This window comes from Phoca vitulina, unplaced genomic scaffold (assembly GCF_004348235.1).
Source record: "Phoca vitulina isolate PV1807 unplaced genomic scaffold, GSC_HSeal_1.0 scaffold57, whole genome shotgun sequence".
NCBI lineage: Eukaryota > Metazoa > Chordata > Mammalia > Carnivora > Phocidae > Phoca > Phoca vitulina.
This window is the reverse complement of record NW_022589760.1, coordinates 1,731,458-1,747,267: the sequence shown is the minus strand read 5'-3', so window position 1 is coordinate 1,747,267 and position 15,810 is coordinate 1,731,458. Positions and strand designations below refer to the sequence as shown.

Here is a 15,810-nt window from a genome sequence, read left to right as displayed (position 1 = left end):
CTGTTAAACTGCAGCGTCAAGTATCTGGCTATCGCTAGGGCTTTAGGGCTAATTCTGGGGAATGAGATGCACTCTCAATTTAATACAGGTGGGTAGAGATAACAGGAAGCCGGAGATCCAGGGAAACAGTGGATTTCCTTGAGATCTTTTTTTTAATGATCCAGAAAGAATAGGTCATGCTGAAGCAAGTTAGCCTTTAGCCACTAAAGGCACCCTTTGGAAATGTTCTGCCATGCCCCCTTTTTTTACTCTACTGGGATTTTTTTTTTCTGCCAGTTGCAGCCAGATTGAATACTTACAGCCCAAGTGCTAAGTCCCAGAGAACAAGAGTTTGGATAAAGAAAGATTATCAGGACTTACACTGTAGCCTTGTTATGTGCAAAGTCAGAGCCTCTCCTCGTTGCCTCACTTTCAAACCAGAAGGCATCAAAGGGGCAGCCAGGTCATCTTTGTTTCAAACTGTCTTTTCTCCTGCTGTCAGCTTCTACTATTTCTCACCTTTTTTTTAAATTAATTCTTCAGAGAAGTCCCACTGTGAAGTTGGCCTGAAATGGTTATTCTTAAAGAATGGTTTTAGTGCTCTTGTTTAAAGTACCACCCAGAAAAGTCTTTACAATTCTGGATATGAATGGGGCTCTCTCGTCAGAAAATGGTATTAACTGGGGTGGGAAGGAGGGGAGGCACTCAGGAAATGACTACAGCCTGATTGAAGGAAGAATCCCCTCTTAGTTGGAGAGTGGGCAACTGCGTGAAGTGGAAAAGGCAAGAGGAACCCTTTGGGCCTGAACACCAGTGACCCTGCCGAGGGCTGGTTACCTCCTTGGCCTAAGAGTTACCCTATCCTGGAGCCAACCAATGCTCTCTAAGACACATGTCACCAAACACTCAACAATTTCTCCATAATAACCTTTAATACTAAAATGCATTAAATTTTTGAAGCAGAGAAAACACATTGAAGGGGGAAACAGAGAACCACCAGATAAAAGGAAACAATGTGGCAGATAACACCATTTAAACATAACTGTAATAATTTAATAAAGCTGCTTTATCATCTTCATAAAATAGACAGTGGTGATTCTTTTTTGTCTTTTTTTCTTTTTACAATGATTCAATCACTGTGAAAATGTACATAACATACAGATCAGCATATACAACAATGTCATCTTCATATAATCAGCAACAGAGACTGCTTAATGAGACATACTGTACTTGCATCCCTCTAAATTTCCACCCTGGTTTGACAGGTAAACAGTAATAGTGTCATCAGGCTCATTCCCCTCACTAGAGGAGAGAAGGCGTAAGCCTTTTGCAACTAATACCTTAGCATTCAAATAGCACAAGGAGGTATTTGTTGCTGAATTTCTAGCTTGAGCTAGTCTGGCTCTTGGTCATTAAAGTCTGTGTCCTAGCCTTCCTCAGCTGAACGCCAGCTAGTGCCCGTAAAAACCGACTTAACCAGTGCTGCAATGGTGTTAGCTGGTTTGTTTGCTAAAGTTGACAGCAACTTTCAGTTAGTAACAAGGTCATCTTTGACTGCCAACACAGCTGGAGCAACAATCAGCCTCATCAGTTTTTCCCTAATGACCTACAGTGCTTTCCAATCAAGATCAGGTTTTCGTGGCTTGTTCTTTACCAAGAGCGCCTTGCAATATACATTTCAGACAAGGTGGTTGATTTTCTTTGTTTTACAAAAGCAATATGAGTTCTATTTGAAATTAATTCACTTTTGCACAACAAGTGACCCACAGGCCAATTCCAGCCTCACAAGAAAACAAAGAGAGCTGCAACAACTTCATTAGGACAATGTGTTTTGCTCTGGAATAGTTCATTATCAATATAAAGCCACCCGGTCCCAGCCCCACCCCCACACATCCCCTTTGAATATTACTTTGTTACATACTTAAACTAAAGAACAACATCTCAATACACTTCAGTGTCAGCAGATACAATTTGACTCATGAAATGACATCCTTAAATGTAATTTTACTGAGAAGGCAAACACTAGGACTGTATACAATGGACTTCTTAAGCTCATGTATGCCAGGTTTTCAAAGTCAGTTAGGGTCTTATTACCCTGGGTAAAAAGCCAAGTGGACCAGACTTGTCAGGAGGCTTTGGGGAACATTCAACATCAAAATGATCCCCATAGAGTGAACTGGAATTCCAACCAGAACTCCTATTATGTACAATAATAATCCTTTTCCCACCCTGGATGCCCAATTGAGCTATCCCCTACACCCTGCCTCTCCCCAAACTGCCCTTTGTCCTTGCTGCCTCAAGTGGACCACTTTTCTTTTGCTTGTTAATGATATAGAGCAATGTGAAAAGTTCAACTGAATTCCCATCATACGATCAGTTGTATGCTGAAGGAACACTATCGGGATGATACTCTGGGTGTTGCTAATTTTCAGTTCTACGTTGTATTCCCTTTAACCTTTTTAATTCATGGTCAGTGGGTAACCATGTCAACAAATTAGTTTAAATGGGCACCTTACGTGCAATTAGCTCTACGAGGCAGGTTTACTCTGGAGCAGTGATACTCAAAGTGTGGTCCCTGGACCAGCAGCATCAGCATCACCTCGGAATTTTTAACTAGGCAAAGACTCAGGACCTACCCCAGACCTGCTGAAACTCTAAGTGTGGGGTCCATCAACCTGTGCTTTAACGAGCCCTCAACATTTAGTGGGCATCTGATCCATATGAATTACTAGGCCTCACTGCCAGAGTTTCTGCTTCAGTTGGTCCGGGTGAGAACAGAGGATTACCATTTCTGAGAGGTTCCCAAGTGATGTGGTTGCTGCTGGTTCAAAGACTACACTTTGAGAACAACTGCCCTTCAGGAACTGCAGCATCCCTTGGCCCATTACCTATTTGGGCAATAAGGTGGATCATAATTTACTCTACTGGCTTTAAGAGGATCAAAGAGATGGTAAGTTTCATTCTGAACAGGTTCAAAGATCAGTCAATATAGAGAAGAGAAAAAAGAGACTGCACATAGCGTGGCTCTCTTCTTCTTCCTATTCCTTGTATAGAGCATATTCCCATATTTGGGGGGAAACAATCAATGCAGACGAAAGCCTTTATATTGCATGAAGAAGTTTACCTGCCCAGGGATGTGCCCAACGCAGCTCTAAGAAAAGCAAGTCATGCCTCAACACCAGCTCCTTCCCAAAAGGGACATCAGGATAGATGGCATAGAACTCCCTAGAATTTAGGAACTGAAACTGCTCCCTTATGTTTTAAATGTGTAACATGTTTAGAGAGGGAAAAGGGAGAATATTTGGCCCTCTGGCCTTATGTGGCTTTGCCTCAGACATATTGAAAGGAAGAAGGGAAAAACATGAGCCAAAGGGAAATCTAGGATCCTTGCACAAAATTCCTGCTCGCAGGCATAGCCTATCTATAAAACGAGCTTACAAAGCCCTCCTAGGATGCACTTGTGCTTCTGGGAGTACGTATACATCAGACAGTTGTAGAAGAAAAAAAAAGATACTTTCTTAAGGACGGGAATTTTCTGAACATGCTCAAAACAGTTTGGGAGCCAAAAAATCTCTGACTTCCCACTGAGAAAAAAAAAGTATTTTGATAAGGAAAAGGGATTGGACTGTAGCTTGAAACTGAATTCTGAAAAAAATGGGGGGGAAAAAAAGCAAAATCAATGCCACTGCTGCTCTAACCATTTTAAACCTGGCTGGTAAGAGACATGGCAGCCAGTGCCCTCTCTGGCTCAAGAGCCATATAATATTTAATATTCCCACTTGCCACAATCCTCTCAGCTCCCTCATTCCCACTGAGCATAGTAGGAAATACACCTGTACAAAAACTGTCAAATCTGACTCGAAAGTGACCTTGATGTGGTAGCTAATAACATAATATCAGGATGGATCAGGCAAAGAACAGTCGAAATTCTACAGGCAGCCATCATAACTTAAAGGAAAAACATAATTTTTAATGTGTTAATCAAATAGTCACTTGAAAACACAAGTAAGTACCTAATTCGAAATCTGCTAAAATGAAATGAATCAGAGGGGGAAGAAAAGTGTGAGAGGTAATAAATGAGCCGAAATGAAGATGTTATGGTAATTGATCTCTACTTATATCAGTTTTAGAGGGAAATTTGCAGCCACACCAATATTTTGTATGAGGTAGTATTCAGCACTGAATAAGAAATAAGGATGAATTTATAGCTTCATTATAGGTTCTTTTTCAGAAACATTCTCCCCTACCGAACCCCATCCCTACTGCCTTACCTACCACCCTCCCTCAAAACCCTCCCTCCCATAAAGGAAAATATTCCTAGTAATGTATAAAGCCAGGAACTCAGACAAAAATAACTAAAACATTTAAAAGAGCTCGCTTATCTAAACTTAAGAAAATAAATCCTCTTTTGCATTTTGGTGCTCTAACCTCTAAGCCTTTTTTCTGGGTACTCTTGAATTTCAAAAAATGAAACAAATGAGAACAGAACCACAAAACTTGTTTCTCTAGAAACAACTTTTTAAAGACCAAGGCAGAGCAAAGGTGACTTATCTGTTTAGTTTTAAAGGTGCGAGAATACTATGTTGGCTACTAAATATTAATAGACACTAAATGGAGTTGGAGAAACAAACAAAAAGAATGTGCATAACAAACTTGTTAATAATAAAAGGTGTATTCCTAGCCTACAGCAAAGAGTTAGCTAAATCTAAAGGATTTTTATTTTAATAGTTTCCTGTTCACATTTTTAATTTAAAAAAGTATTAGTCATAAAAAGACGAGTTCAAGTGTCCAAGTGTCTCCATTTAGAAGGCACAGTAATTGGATTAGTGATGCTGTTACTGGTTACCTGTCTTTTCCTAAATGTACACTTTGTACTGCTTACTCTATTCCTATTTATAATCCTACAATACAGAGCAACATGGAGTTCTCAATTCCAGCCCCCGACATGCTTTCCAGTCTAATTCTAATCGTGATTGGGAAACACTGAATCAGGAAGGGTGTGTCAGAAAAGATGCTAATTTAGATCTCAAAATAGATTCAGTCTTTTTGAATTTTAGATGATTAGAAACAGGGAATTTCTAAGCCTGGAAACTGATAACTTCAGGAGCAACTTTCCCATTCAGGGCCTGAAAATTTAAAAAATTGATGCCATAAAACTTTCAGCACAGTAGTTCTGACAACTGCAAATTAGATAGTAGAATATCCAAAAATGACTTTCTGTGATGATCTATCACTGATCTGGGCAGAAGACTGAAAGGCAGGAGAAATACTCTGCAAGGTGGTGAGTAATCACTACATGGGTATCCACCATGACTGAGTATCCTCCAAGTATTCAATCTATATGTGTGGTGTTGCTCATTCACTTGCCATCTCGGTTTTTTGCACTTTGTTTTTGTCTATAGTTTTATTAAGAAAAAAAAACACCAACTTCTAAAAAAGCCTTTTGCCGTCACCACACACATAGCAATTTGCAATATCAAATACAACAATAGCACAGCTAGCAAAAGGGTTCTTAAAGCAGGGGTGTCCACAGCAAAGTAGCGGCATTGGAAAGTACTCAAGCTTCAGAAACAACCTTTTGGGGCTCAATTTCACATCACTGAATCAATGAATAGTACACAATAAATGACCATTAACTTGTCTACACTACAAAACAGTGGCGAGCTTATTAAAGGTGTCCAGAGCTTTCTCCTTTTTTTTTGTTTTTTTAATGTAATCCTCCACAAACAATGGTAATTTATATTATAATTTTGACATAGAAAAATATATAAATTCAAACACTTAATACATAATACTTTTCACAACTGAATTTGTCTCTGTTTCCCCAACATCAAGGCCCCATGAACAACTCAAGCCAAAGCTAATTTGCTCCACCTGAACACCCCTGCTGCCTGTTGAAACAAGAGGGATTGTCACAGAATGATAGTCACTTATAAACAACACACTTAGGGAAAGCTCTGAAATAACAGCCACTCAAGAACCAACCATTGGTGAGCAATTAAAACAATCAGCTCCTGCTTCCTTGAAAACCAGCATGGTTTCTCTCTCTTCTTCCCCGAGACTGCTTTAGAGAACGATATCCTTCAGACGCTTCACACCAGGAGACTCTTTGTCACGACCCTCCTTCAGAGTGGGGTTGACCTCATGCATGACTTTCTCGCTGTCAGCTCCACGGGGCTCAGCTTCAGAGGGACGAGATGGGCCACTGTGGATATACTGCTCCAGATCACGGGCCGGGGGCGCCAGGGCAATGGTGTAAGACACGGAGGGCTTGGTGGGCAGAGGGCTCTTGAGGTGCAGGGGGGAGGTGACAGGGCTAATCGCCTCACAGCCATTGCCCGCCTCCCGGATAGCGCCGTTGACCTTGGGGCTGCAGATGGTCACATTGACAGTTCTTCTGCCTTTCAAGGTGGGCCTCTCCTCAGCCAGGTGGTCACTGACATCTTTTCCAAAGGTTGCAAAAGTCCGCTTGGTGGGGCCACAGTCGTCATAAGCCTCAACATCAGCAGCAGTAGCTTCAATGGACAGCGCGATGACGTTCCTCACGTGCTCAGGGGACTTGGAGCGGGTGGGCATGGGGTTCCGGGGCATCCAGCACCTGTCAGAGTGGCCAAGAATCCGACATTCTTCCCTGCAATGAAATCCTTCATTCTGATCTGTTTGGAGAAAATAAAATGTCGATTACATCAGCTTTTCCCAGGAATCATTGTTACTCCCCAGTGTTCTGGTTTCTTAGGTACCCACAGGCCCTTTTGGGAAATGGCACTTTTAGATAGTCCTTTATTGCCTTTTGGGACAAGTGTAAAGAATTGGATTTTTAAAAGGCTGTAGATCTCCCCCTGTATACTCCTCTTTTTTTTATTATGATTTTTGTTGTTGGTCCCACTGCTGACAAAACTAAAAACCTAAAGGGAAACACATTATGATGAAAAAATGTATTTTTAAAAAATTTATCCTGAGTGTCAAGGCGCTGAGAGTCAGCGTTTTTATCAACACCTCCTGCTAAAAATCAGCTGCATTTAAAACTGGGTCCAGCAGAAGAGGGAGTGAAGGCAGAGCAGGGAATCCAACAGTCAGTATATCTGAGAAGTCTTGGCCATATTTTTGAGCAACAGCACCGCCAGCCCTGTTTCCACCCTACTTGTCAATGATATGCCATGCTTAATTTTAGATTGATATCATGCTGTCTTTGAAAACCCAATCACTTCACTTCTTTTTGACCATCAGTTCCACCAGCCAATCTTCTAAGTTATTTATATGACTTGATTTCCCATTAGAAGGAATATACTGAGATCTTTTCCTTCCATCTGACCCATAAGCTTTAGTTGACCCTATGCACACATCACTCATAGGCTGTGCATCATTTAATTATACTCAACTAGCCATCCCTCCTTATTTTCCTTATCTGCAGTTTTATTAGGGTCATATTTCTTAAAGAAATCTTTCATGGATTACATTAACCGTATCATAGATCTCAGCAGTTAGAATTCGTAATTATTGGTGAGGCACTTTTTTCTCTTCTCAAATCAGGTTCTTTTAGAGTTAAGGCTTTAATTTGACTCTCAGAGAGGCTTTCTACATGGGTTTCATCAAAGCATGGACCCAGGGTTAATTTCTGCTTTCCATTGGAAAATTGTTCATCTCAACGTCTGGTTTATAGCCCTACTTTCCCAGATCCATTTTTATTTACATTACATTCTTGTATGAGGATGACCTAATCAAAATTTTCATCACATTACATAGTGCATCAAAATACGAGCAGTTTAACATTTACAGAAAACCTTGGGGTGGGATCGGAGGAGGTGGGGAGACAAGGAGAGACTGCAAAGACAGAAAAAAAAGCATGCCAAAAAAAGTTGAAAATATATTCTGTGATTGCTTTTTTGCTGGGGGAAGAAGTTTGAAATTCAGGGTCTTGCCTGATATAGTCTATATATAACACACCTTCCTTATACATTTGTATTTCTTTGTTTGCTTCTTGTTTTGAAATAGTAAATGGCATAGCAGAGGGGCAATGTTCTGCCTCGTCTATCAAAGGTTATTTTGGTAAAGGAGCACATACAAGGGGAGGCTCAAGAAATAATGGTTGAACTAGATGTATACCTCATCATATGGAGAAAAGGCATTGGAAGCAGCTAAATATCAAGGCCTAATCCAGGCTGAGTCCAGATTTCAACCCAATTCTGGGAATGGCCTTTGACCTAGTTTAAACTACTGAAAAGCCAATCAAAGTTAAGACCCTTTCAGTGTACTGGGACACAATTTGCCAATTTATCTTTAAGATGGCCATTTTATGCTCCCTTTCAGTGGTGGAGAATAAAACACACAGAATTTTGCAGCTATGAAGCCAAATAACAAATGAGCATTATCACAAGATAAGTGCCTTTCACATAGATAGGGCAACGCTTCTGCAAACTCCATCATAGTTCCACATGAGGGTTGCAGGTCCACCTCTACAAAATACAGAGTTGTCAAAGCCTTTTCTCTGCCTCTTCCCTGCAAACTCTCAGTGCTGCCATCTGATAGCCTATCATCATTCAAAATGTGTATGTTTCTGGGAGACAGAAAGTATGAAAGTAAGGAAAACATGCTGGAACATACTTGGGAAACATTTACTTTGTATAGGCTCAAACATCAGTGGAAGAGTGTACAGATGATCCACCCACAATCAGTTTCATCTAAATCCAGTGTTTTCCCAGGAAGCCCCCAAGATCCCTCCAGCAGGACAGAATTCACATGTTCAGAATTTCCCAAAAAGATGTTTCTTTTTTTCTTCTCCATCTCCTCTGAAGCCCATATCATAACTCTCCAAGTAATAGCTCTAAAGAATTAGTGTATTTGTTTTGAGGTGAAGATTAAGGAGGTGCAAGTTGGGGAATAGTTTAATAATTAACTTCTATTTCTACAAATCTGAGTAAGAGTCCCCTGGAAGTCAGCGAAAAGAAAAAAAAAGTTCAGAAGGTTATGAAATCCCTGTCATTTTTGTTACTAATTTATAGCACAAAGGCATGAAGGACTTAGTCTTTGAACCCTGGAACCATGGACATATGATCAGCTATTAAGAGGAAACCCCAGCTGACCTTCAGACTGATATTATAGGCCACTTGTTCACACACCTGAAGTAGAAGAGTGGTGAATTATAATCTAGCAGAATCATCCCAATGAGCTCAACATACAGCTCTCACTTAAGTTTTTAGTATCAAGTAGCTGCCTTCCACTATTCAGTAGGAGAATGCCATCCATGTGTTATACGGAATGCAAGTACAGTGCTCCTGCCCATATTAGACTGCTTCAAATGAATAGCATGGGAAGACCTGGATCCCCACCACACACAGAAGGAGAGCAGAGACCCCAGAGATAGACACCTGTAAGATCTTATGAATCTAGGAAGACCAGAGCAGGGAACTCAGTCTTCTCAGAAGCTTCTGTGCAAAGACAATACTTGCTTTCAACTTACCCACTGCCTAAGTGGATAAATCACCCTCCGGGAAGAGGAAAAGGTAAACTCACTCAGCATCCCCAGGAATGTGATCATAAGCCTACCCACCAATCTCGCTAAGCCTACTTCAGCCCTATATGAGATAAAAAATAATAGGTAATTTTTTGAATTAATTATGTGAACTTATATGTTCACTGCTCTTACCTCAATGCAAGCAAAGACTTGAATCTAAGAGACTCATTTACTCACAATGTTTCACCCATGGCTTAGATCTGATATCTTTATTTCCTTAAATCCTTACTAAGGGCAGTGACTTGCTGCTTATCATTTTTAGTATCAAACAACACTCGATGACATTTGTGTCAATTCAATGTGATGAATATGCAACTGATAAATCATTGAATACTACATCTGAAACTAATGATGTACTATATGTTGGCTAATTGAATTTAAACAAAAATCTAACCTAGCTTTAGCGTTTATAGCCATATGAAATATGAAAGAAAACATGCTGAATATAGATAGGCAGGAAGAATGTCTTCCCAGCCAAAGGTAAACTACATTCATAAATGTACTGCAGATAAATTACTTTTTCAAAAACCAAAACTTCAGTTTAGTAAGGAAACTGCATATTAAAAGTGAGAGGGGCGCCTGGGTGGCTCAGTCGTTAAGCGTCTGCCTTCGGCTCAGGTCATGATCTCAGGGTCCTGGGATCGAGCCCCGCATCGGGCTCCCTGCTCGGCGGGAAGCCTGCTTCTCCCTCTCCCACTCCCCCTGCTTGTGTTCCCTCTCTCGCTGTGTCTTTGTCAAATAAATAAATAAAATCTTTAAAAAAAAAAAAAGTGAGAAAGTCACAATACAAATCCCCTTAAGAATAGCAATGAAGACAGACCAGATGTGAAAAAGCAAAGAAACTACTTCTGGAATTGCACAGGACTGGTAGAGATTATGTGCCTGCCATCATGTAGTATTGTGGCTAGGGATGGAGGTATGAGAGTAGAGAGGAACCATAAAAATTAGCTGTCAAAAAAAAATTAACTATCAAGATACTGGTTCCAGCTGAAACAGAAGTCAGCTAACAACTCATTGATTCCCTGCTAAGATTCCTCTTATGTGCCTACTTATGACTCTATACCTTGTTACATCTTGACCTGAGCCTACGTAAAGCAAAATGTGAACCTCTAAAATCCACACATAGTTGTGGAAATTCAAACACATTGCCAGGTACAGATAAACGAAGGCAGGTGTCTTTAATTCAAATGTACACATAATTAGGGGTGAATGATGAATTTGCAAATTGGTCTTCCCTGATTCTGAACTTGTTCCTAAGATTTGCAAAAATAAATAAAATGCATAAGTTTGGAAGAGGGACACACAAATCTCAAAGCCACCCCTTAGATCAGGTTTAGACAAAAAATTCAAAATACAGAGACAAAATAAAGCTTCCTCAATCTAGGTGGTAATATGTATTTGTTTGGTCACAATCTGTCCTTAGGGACCCTGGTGAGAAACCTAAAACTTCTGGCAAAAAAAAAAATATTATATGTTAAATAAAAGGCCTAAGAAGAGACAGCAATGAGTTAAGACATGATGGATAAGGAAGTAATTCAAATAGAAAAAGAAGAGAATATGTTATTTTGGGCAAATATTAGCCAAACTTTTTGCAGCAATTGCTACCCTCCTCATAAAACCACTGTCTCTTCAGATGTAGGCAAATAACGTGTTTCCACACCAGAAAGAGCCTACACATGGTCCCAACCAAAGTAAAAAAAAAAAAAAAAAAAAAAAAAAAAGTGATGAAAACACCATCTCAGGCTTAGCTAAAACTTTCAAAGTCCTGGTGGAATAGAAGAGCTGAGAGGCTCTGTTGGGTTTGTATAGATGTCCAGCCACAATGGATGTGTTCAACAATGCTGCAGCTCTTTATTGTGATTAAGAGTTTGGATGTATTTAACTCAAAGATCCCAATGGTCAGAGACAAAACTCTAACGCTAAAAAAGTTCAAGGTAACAGTTAACAAGAGCAATGTGTTACCTCCTCAGAAGTGATCTGCAGTCGATGAGGCAGAAAGAGAAAGTTAAAGTGAGTTCCAGTTCCTAAGAGCTCAAGTAGTTAGTTACTTCTACGTAGCAGCAGTAACATAACCTACAAGCAAGTGATGTGTAAATCAGGAAAGCTTCCTGGATTGTACTCATATGCATCCACCTAGCTTAATCTACATCAACCCCCTGAACAAAATAATCTACAACAAAAGCAGACCAATTTTTGTAAGCTATAATGGAAGGGATGGTAGCACCAATTAGGAACAGGTTAAGTACTGTTACAATTTGTCATGTGCACCTAATCAAGAAAACATAACTGCTAGGAAATATCCCCTCTTGACCTACCTACCTCTTACTCATCTGAAGCACACATAATGAACTGAACCCAAATATCCATATCTATATTTAATATTTAGGAATAGAACCACTCTTTTGTTAGGATTGGCAAGGTGCCAGCCAAAAACCTGCATTTCCTGGCCTCCCTTGTTGATAGGCATGGCCATGTAACGAAGATGGATCAATGTTATGAAGGTAGGATGTCAAGAAAACTCCTTAAAAGGAGGAGGGAGGTGATGTAGCTGGGAGACCCTTTTGTCCTTATTCCTTCCTGCTTTGTCCTGTCTGGAATGGAGACATAATGGCTGGATCTACTGTATCTATCTTACCACCATGAAGCAATTCTGAGGATGGAAGCCACGTGCCTATGGATAGCAGAACAGAAAGATAGAAGAGCTCTGGGATATCAAAGATATTGTAGACCTACCTCACTAGACCTGAACTTCTTTCATATAAGAGGAAAAATAAGTCTCCCTCTTGGTTAGGCCACTGATTCATTTTCTTTAGTGGGAGAGGAGGGTCTTTATTACCAGCCGTTGAACACTATTTATAATTGATACATTATCCCTGAAGTCTCAACTTAAATTTAACTTTCTCAGGGAATCCTTCCCTGGTCCCTTAGATAGACCACCACCCCCTTTTATAACACTCATTATAGTTGTCTAATATCTATATTCAATGTTAGCTTATAAACTCAAAATGAACAAAGATTATATCTATTTTGTTCCCTCCCATACCCACAGAAGCTAGCAACGTGTCCAGCATAGAGCAGGTACTCAGTAACAGTTTAATTTAATTGGATAAAAAAAGGTATATGAGTGATAGCAATAAAACAAAGAACCTTGGTCAACACACCAGATATTGTGCTACTGATACAACTCCTAAAAGTGGAAATTACTATTCTATTTAGTAGAAACACCATGAAACACTAGGTACCTGTGTCAGAAACAATAAAGTAAATGTAGCATTTAAGAAACATTAAAGTCAAGTGTCATCTTAGCCTCTCAGTGGTTTCCTAAACACTAGTTGCAGGTCTTAAAAAAAAATGTATCATGGTTTGATGTCCAGTTGGAAATATATTTGTCATGTGCCTTGGAGTTTTCAATTCTAACAATAGTTAACAGGGCCTGTAGTCTAATAAGTTAACAATACAATAAGCAGAAGCATCTATTTTATGAAATGAATGTGCTATTCAAATATCAAGCATTGTTTCTTGGCATTAAACACAACTGCTGTTAATTCCTATAAAATATAAGCCAAAAATGGGACCTATAGTGAGCCTTTTAGCCCAACTGCAGATGCTGACTCTTTCTGGCAAAACTAATTAAAATATGGATGGCAAAATTAATGCTCCAAATATGCCAGGGAATTACCAAAGGAAATAATTATCCTGGAAAGAGTTCTTAAAAGCATTTTAAGGCCTGCAACATCAAGAGAAAGAACATCTGTAACTTAACAGGACAAGAAGAGTAGCAATGGGTTCAGTGAAAAAGAGAGGAAGGAGCAGGAGGAAAGGGAGGAAGGAATGAAGGAAGAGAGGGAAGGAGGAATGAAGGAAGGAAGGAGGGAGGGAGGGAGGGGAGCTGGAAACACTATCCAGGTTTTAAACATTCTGTCTTGGTTTTGATCCAATTGACATCTTAAGGACTGGGCTTCTTTTGGGTGTTTAGAGCAACTAGCAAAAATTCAATAAAGGCTTAGGACTTCGCAAAATTACAACTTCCCAGAACCCTCCCAGGTTGTCATTCTGAAAGGAGTTTACACTCACTTCCTAAAGGACCCAAAGTTTTGGCCAGAAAAGTTAGAGTTCCATCTATAAAATATTCAAGGGCACATCAGTGAAGGCTGAGATATTCCTAGAGATTCATGAACCAATGCCACCAAGCTATCCTGCAGCCACTCCTGTGTAATAAGAAGTAAATCACAAATTACACTACAAACAATGACTTGTCTCTTTCTCACTCCCTTCTTCTCTTTCTTTCAGAATTTTCTGCCATTTCGGTTCCTCCCTAATGCTTCCTTTTCCTCCTGTTCCCTAGCATCCGACTTGTTAGCAGCCCTTCCCACAGCACTATGGTCTGACAGACAGCAGGCAGAAGGGATAAGATGCCAGAACTGTGATTGATATTCAGAACACCTACATGGTATTATTTGATGGATGCCAAAGAAGAGCTATCCAAAAACCAGCCCTTGTAACAGAGAGAGAAATTCCCACATTTTTCATTCAGCTGGGTATAAGCATTAAAGGTCCCTGTTAAAATAAGAGAATCCACTACCAAATTGAGATCATCGGATTTTCTTTGGTCATATAGCAAAACCATGGGTGAAGGGGACCCAGGATAGGAGAGTATTTGTGGGGGAAGAAAGGCTACAAATGTCTAGAGGTAGAGATACCTAGGAAGGGCACAGTGGGGGATAGGGTGTAGGAACAAAGTTCCTGAGACTGACAAAGAGATGTTGCCAAAAAACAGCAGATAGGCAAAGAAAAAAGGCAGTCCTGATTAGCAGAGTTTGGCATTTTCAGGATGGCCAACTAGTTAAACAGCAGGAATCTGTGAAGTTGAGTTTTAGCTTGGGGTGGAGGGGATGGCTGAAAAAAACTGATGGACCCCAATCTTGTCCTAGACCATTAGATCAGCATCAATTAGCAAGTGCCACCCAACACTTGGCCTCGTGATGCCAAATGGCACATAAGCCTCTCTCCTCATTCACAGTCTATGCACCTGAAATTAATTCACTTACTTCCCGGTACAACATGAAAATAGATTAAAAAGATGCCCCTTTCAGAATTCAAAGCGATTGAATTATCTTCAATGGAATCTTCAGTTCTGAGCTGGTCAAAGAGACAAAGTTAAAACATATTGAAGTAGCAGTGCTTGAGAATTGAATATTTATGATAGATGATGGTGTGGCATGTACAGTCATACAATCTAAGTTGTAATTTGGGCAATCACAATAGTTCCTGGAGTTTTCATTTTTGTACTACAGCTCAATTCAATTCAACCCATAAAGAAGAGATTTCAAGATGTATATAAGTATAAATCATTTGTGCTGATGCATGGGGAGCAAGGAAATGAAGCAGAAGGCTGCCTGGAAAATTGAGACTAAGAAATAAGAGGTGCTCACGGTGACCGAGATAAGCAGAAATTGACTAAACTGGAATCTTTGTATTTTGGCTTCTGTGGTAAAGAAAATTACCTGACAAAGTGCTGGACTTCATCTGGGTGCTGAGAAACTATACGAAAAGGCATCTCTACAAGTCAAATATGAGGTGCCAAAGCAGGCCATTGAACTAGTGCCCCAAAGGAGGAACACTGAAATATTGAAACTCTGAACAAGGTGGAACCATTTTTTAAGGTTTCATTCTAAAATGTCCACAGAATTAAGTCCCTTTGCCTATATCTGTTGGACACCTACAACCTACAACACCTAGTCACTTCTGTGAAGAGTTCAAACCAGTTGTTTGATTTTGTGTAGATTAAAAACAGTCAGACCATTTCACACATTCTACAGGTAGTTATGCTGCTGGCAAGACAGAGCCTTCAGATGATCCTTACAAGTGGTGCTGAATTAAAAGTCATTGCCAACTTGGTTTTACTCTTTCCTGGAAAATAAGGAAATTGCTAACACATCATTAGCTTGAGAAAAAAGCCACTTTTACGTTGGTCATGAGCTTCAGGGGATTAGATGGAATACGTCGTGAGGATGGCACAAATAAGACTGGTACAGAAGGCAAGAGGGACAGGGTATGTTAGCCAGGAGAAAAAAAATCTTCCCTTTTTTAATGAAAATTAAATGTTGGAGGGGGAAAAAGGCTGGTGTTCCTCTTAACAGGAACTGACACTTCCTTCAGTCAAGTCCCAGGACATTCAGTTTTGTAAAACAGGCAATACTGTACATAAGTCAAAAAATATTGCAACAGTAATTTCTAAATTCTTTGAAGATTCTTGACTGCCAAAATGTTCTTGTTACTGGGTGGGGAAGCTAAGAAGCAACATTAGTACTTCTCCAATC

The 15,810-nt window shown here is 39.9% G+C and overlaps 1 protein-coding gene across 7 annotated transcripts in view; it reads right to left on the bottom strand.

Moving 5' to 3' along the window:
- PCDH19 (protocadherin 19) overlaps positions 1-15,810 on the bottom strand; it is a 141,859-nt gene that overhangs the window by 15,216 nt on the left and 110,833 nt on the right. For 2 of the 7 annotated variants that reach the window (XM_032389974.1, XM_032389975.1), the window contains exon 6: positions 5,965-6,635. The exons of 1 other annotated variant lie outside the window; for it this stretch is intronic. In XM_032389974.1, the coding sequence (XP_032245865.1) occupies positions 6,046-6,635 (590 nt within the window). In that variant the 3' untranslated portion in view covers positions 5,965-6,045. Of the gene's footprint in view, positions 1-885; positions 6,636-15,810 lie in introns of those variants that run through there. 4 more of the 7 variants (XM_032389979.1, XM_032389976.1, XM_032389977.1 and 1 more) reach the window with 2 other exon arrangements.